General features: G+C 41.5%; 1 protein-coding gene across 1 annotated transcript; it reads right to left on the bottom strand.

Moving 5' to 3' along the window:
• Positions 1 to 2035: 2035 nt before the first annotated feature.
• On the bottom strand, positions 2036 to 4056 carry fam43b (family with sequence similarity 43 member B). Its single transcript, XM_067371818.1, has one exon. The coding sequence runs from the start codon at positions 3839 to 3841 to the stop codon at positions 2900 to 2902; it is 942 nt and encodes a 313-aa protein (XP_067227919.1). The 5' UTR covers positions 3842 to 4056; the 3' UTR covers positions 2036 to 2899.
• Positions 4057 to 4713: the final 657 nt, after the last annotated feature.

The raw sequence follows: 4713 nt of genomic DNA, 5'->3' as shown, positions 1-4713 counted from the left end.
GCATTGAAAAAATACGACAAACAACCAATTTCAGAATCTGCAAATATTATAAAAGCATTTTAACTTTGGTTACAGTTATTTATGAAAAGATGTAATGCATTATATCATATATTATGAATACCTTTATAATGCATTATACATAAGGGCTTTAAGTAAAGTGTTACCATTTTTTTCCCCCTTCTTTGGAACACACAAGAGAAATTTTGAAGAATTTATATATATATATATATATATAATTGACCACATTTATCAAGCTCTAAAATCATTATAAAAGCAGACTGTATGAGTTGTGCACTACAGTATTTAGGCCTGGTTTCACAGACAAGGTTTAGATTAAGCTAGGCCTTAGTTCAATTAAGACATGTAAGTAGCTTTAACAAAGGTGCGCGCCTTAGAAAAATACATTACTGGTGTGCATCTTGAGACAAAACAATGGCAATGACATATTTTAGGATATGTCAGTACAAGTTGCTTTCAGTTACAACAGCTCAAACATGCATTTTAGTCTGGGATCTTGTCTGTGAAACCAAGGGTTTAAGTCATATATTAACTCCTTTTGTTTTCCAAACACAAAATGAAAATAGCAGCATACAGGATTAAAGCACGAAACATAAAGCACAACATCAGGGAAAGCAAAAGACAGAATTTGTCAAAATAATACTTGTGAAACACATGCTTCACAATCATGTAAAATGTGTGTTCCTCTCATAATGCACCTTTCTGCTGCCATCTGGACATCATTTTCTGACTGTATGTGTTGTTGACACATCTCTCTCTCTCTCTCTTTCTCTCTCTGCCTCGTTCATTTCTGTTAAAAATCCCTCAAATTTCTGTAAAAAAAAAACAAAAACGGAAGCAATTTTTTTTTTTTACTTCTATCCACTCAGTCAAATTAAGATAACTTAACAAGTCACCTAAAGCATCCAACACTATCTCAAATAATTTAAGTTTTATAATTTAAAAATGTATCTGGTGCTGTAAACTAAATAAACCACAAAACAAACTACATTGGCACATTTAATGTAGAAAATGGTAAGTGGTGCCACAATGAGTTTTGTATACGATTGCCAAGGTGTAGCTATGCAGTTTCATAGGTGTTCTGGATGATTGCTCGGCGGTTTCTTACTGGCTATAATAGTCAACAATTCACCCTCAAGTCTCTAGATGTGGCTTGGGTCCTTCAACATAACTCTATGGGACTTGAAAATTGCAGGTATAATCACTTAGAAAACTAATAGCACAACTCTCCTCACAAGTCACATGATTTGAGGAATAAATCATCCCCACAGCACACGGTTCGGGACAAGTTAATCAATTGCCTAACCCTAAGTATGAGCAATAGCAATCGTGATATTTGCCCTAGCAAGCACCACTACTGAAACCGTTTTCAACTGCACTTCAAGAAGCAGATCTTGTTGTGGTGAATTTGATGTAGATCTTATGGAATTTTGTGTATTTATGCGCTTGTCCTTTTGTTCGCTGTAATCAACTATGCACTGAGAGGCTGTCGAAGGCTCTTCTGGATGATTTCATGTCAAGCTGAAAGCTCTGCGCTGCCTGCCCAGGTGTTTTATGCTCACATTCTGTACAATTCAATCGGCTGATTAATTGCCTCACTTGGAGGGAAAAGCTAAATGCCCCTCAGCAACAGATGAAATCAGTTCCTTCCACAGCCCACTCACAGGATGTCAATGGATTTTTTTTTTCATTTTCTTTGAATTAAATATTTATTTAAGCTAGAAATGATCTTTTGAAATACAGCCTGAAAATCAGCAGTTTGCATTTTCAAATCCTTCAAATAAACTCAATCCGATCATCCCGAGATGAAATAAATAGAAAGCTGGGGCTCTAAAAATTCATAATTAATATAAGCAAACATTTTATTATGCAACATTTGGCAATTTTTTCACACTGACAGTGTTTCATTGTGCAGAAAAAGATGTTAGCATTAGAAAAATGTTTCACCGTTTTCCCCAATCAGTTTCTAGAAGATTAATACGTTGCACTGAAATTACAAAACACATGCCAGGGTTGACAGATGGAAGCTACGACCTTCGTGTGAATGGCATAAAAATGAGTTTTTATGACTACCACATTACACCAACACAAATTCAGCATAAATTACAAATGCTCTTTTATATAAACACAACATACATTGCTGCCATTGGTCCCAGACAAATCACAGTGTAAAATTGATACCATTTAAAAACATTTTAAAAGGTCCATCTCAAACATCACAGGTGATGCCTCCAATTGTTATGCATTACTGATTAGCAGAGCTATGACGAATGGTAGCAGTAAACATGTCAAGTCAATGGCTCGATTCCTAAGTTATGGTTTAATTCATTAGTGCTGCTCCCAGTGCCAATAAACCAGCTTTAACCGCATCCCATTGAAGCTGAGCCTTTAGAGAGAGGTCACCGGGGGACATTTACGAACATCAAAAGACAGACTGGCCGTACAAAAAGTCACATTTTAAGGATCCTTCTTATAGTCCATCAGTCTAAAGCACTTGGCAAGTACTCAAAAAAAAAAAAAAAAAATCACTGGGTGGCTTGAGTACAAGATGAATGCTTTATTGTCTTTGGGTGAGCAGTTTAAGCTTTGCTCGATGTCGGGGGTAGATAAAGGCTTTTCGGTGTAAGCTCTCGACCAACTCCGAATGATTGGTGTACCTGTGGTCCTCGTTGTATTGTGCTTGTACTTGCTCTCCCTCTCCAAGCATCTCATGGAACGCTTCCTCTGCAGGCAGCATTCGCGAGTGCCAACAGTCCTTACCCCGAGTTTTGGAGGGCTGTTTCACGGTGCATCAATGGACGTACCAGACAGAGTGGGTTGGCAGGAAAGGCGACAGGACAGAGGCTCAAAGGTGAGGGCGCTAAACTGTATCCGTGTGACCTCACACCAGAGTGCTGATAGTCATCTGTGCTTCATCCCAGCTGGTAATCGAAACCTCGTCTAGTCTATTTACGATCTTCCCCAGATCTTTCTCTGGAGGGGGACTGGATGTTCCAGCGTTTGTTGTGGTGGCGTTGGATTGCGCATCCCCCTGTCGGTCCTCCTCCTCCTCCTCTTCCTCTGTAATCGAAGAGAGCCGTGTGGCACTCCCAGGCTTTTCTGTAGGTGGCTGGTAGTGGCATTGGCCATTTAGGAGTCTCCGAAGAGGCATAAGAGGCACAATGTCTTCGCCCAACAGCTGCTGTTGGCAATGACGGAAGTCGGATTGGCGCTTTAGCCGCTTGAACTCCGTGAATGCGGACGTTGAGTTTTGGTACAGGCTGAGCGCTAACGCTCTGGCCTTTTCTGCCTTCGGCAACAGGACGGCATGGCAGCGTAGCACAACTGCTTTATTCTTCACCTGATGCCTGTAAATCCATGCGAAAATCTTGGGCCGAAAGGGGTCAGCTGTGCAGTATGTGATGCGGTTGAGGGAATAGAGGTGAACGGGCTTCTTTTTGCCACCTCTATCCGCCCCCATGCGAATGCCGTGAGGCCCGACGGTGAGCTTCATCTTGGTGCTCTGTTCGCCGTAGTTGCTGCGAGTCCAAATCTTGGCCACCGCCTCCTGAGTGCAGTCCTCACCTTTAGCCATGATGGTGACCGCGCTGCCCAGGTAACGCACCTTGTAGGTGGGTTCCTCTTTATTGAGCTCCACTTTCTGCCGTTTGCTGTGGAAGACACTTCCCAGCCACTGGAATGGGCAGTCTGGAACGAGGTCCGGGCATGAGTGAAGCAAAGTCGACAGCAAAGAATGGTAGGTCAGCCCGGCTCCAAGACTTTTTGGCTTGCTTTTGGACTCATTCTCCACCAGCAAAAACTTACTCCTTTTCCAGGGCAGCATGATCCAAGCAGAGAGAGAAAAGGATTCAGCACTCTCCCCCAACCAGTAATGAAGAGCGTTCTGGTGTGTGTGTGATTCTCAGAGAAGCACAGCAAAGGAAACTGCTCTGGCACACGCTGACGAGAGACTGAAAGCAGAAAGGCTCAGCTGCTCTGTTCGCTCCTCCTTTCTCTTCCTCCTCCTCCTGCATCACTGAGTGCTGATCAGCGCTGGGCTTGAAGCCTCGACGATCCTCGTTTAACTCCTTCACCGTCTTCTCACCTGACGGACTTTAACCCTTGGGCAGAAGGAGAGGGTTCATCCTTGTGTCAGAGTGTCCTACAGGAATACTTTGACCTGCTGGGAGTCATTTCTACCATCGTTATATACCATCACACCGCCCAGCCCTAATTTAATTTATTCGGCTTCTGGAAAACTCCTTTACGTAACGACTGCAAAAGAAAAAGGTGCTAGAACAAACACGTTAACGTGGTAATTAAATGTCCGGTGAAGCAACTGCGTAGGCTGCAGAACCTGAAATGACTGGAGAGACATATGCTTCTTGACATTTGAACATGTTCACAATTTTGCCTGATGAATCACTTTTTTTTCAAGCAGAAGAATAAGAGCTATGTGCCACTATTCTGCTCTAGACTTCACATTTTTTTTATCATTATTCAAGTTGATTTTACATATACTTTTAAATTGTTGCATTTAGCAAACACTTTTATCCAAAGCAACTTACAAAAGAGGAACAAAAGCAATTCATCCAGGAGACATTTATATTATATAGTGCCAGGATTATTGGACAACTAGATTAGGAAAGTTCCTCTTTGAATAATAATTGTATTAATTTCTTAAATGACTAGTTCATTCAAAAATGTACTCACCCT

Source organism: Chanodichthys erythropterus, chromosome 20 (genome assembly GCF_024489055.1).
Source record: "Chanodichthys erythropterus isolate Z2021 chromosome 20, ASM2448905v1, whole genome shotgun sequence".
Classification (NCBI taxonomy): Eukaryota; Metazoa; Chordata; class Actinopteri; order Cypriniformes; family Xenocyprididae; genus Chanodichthys; species Chanodichthys erythropterus.
This window is presented reverse-complemented; position numbering and strand designations above follow the sequence as displayed.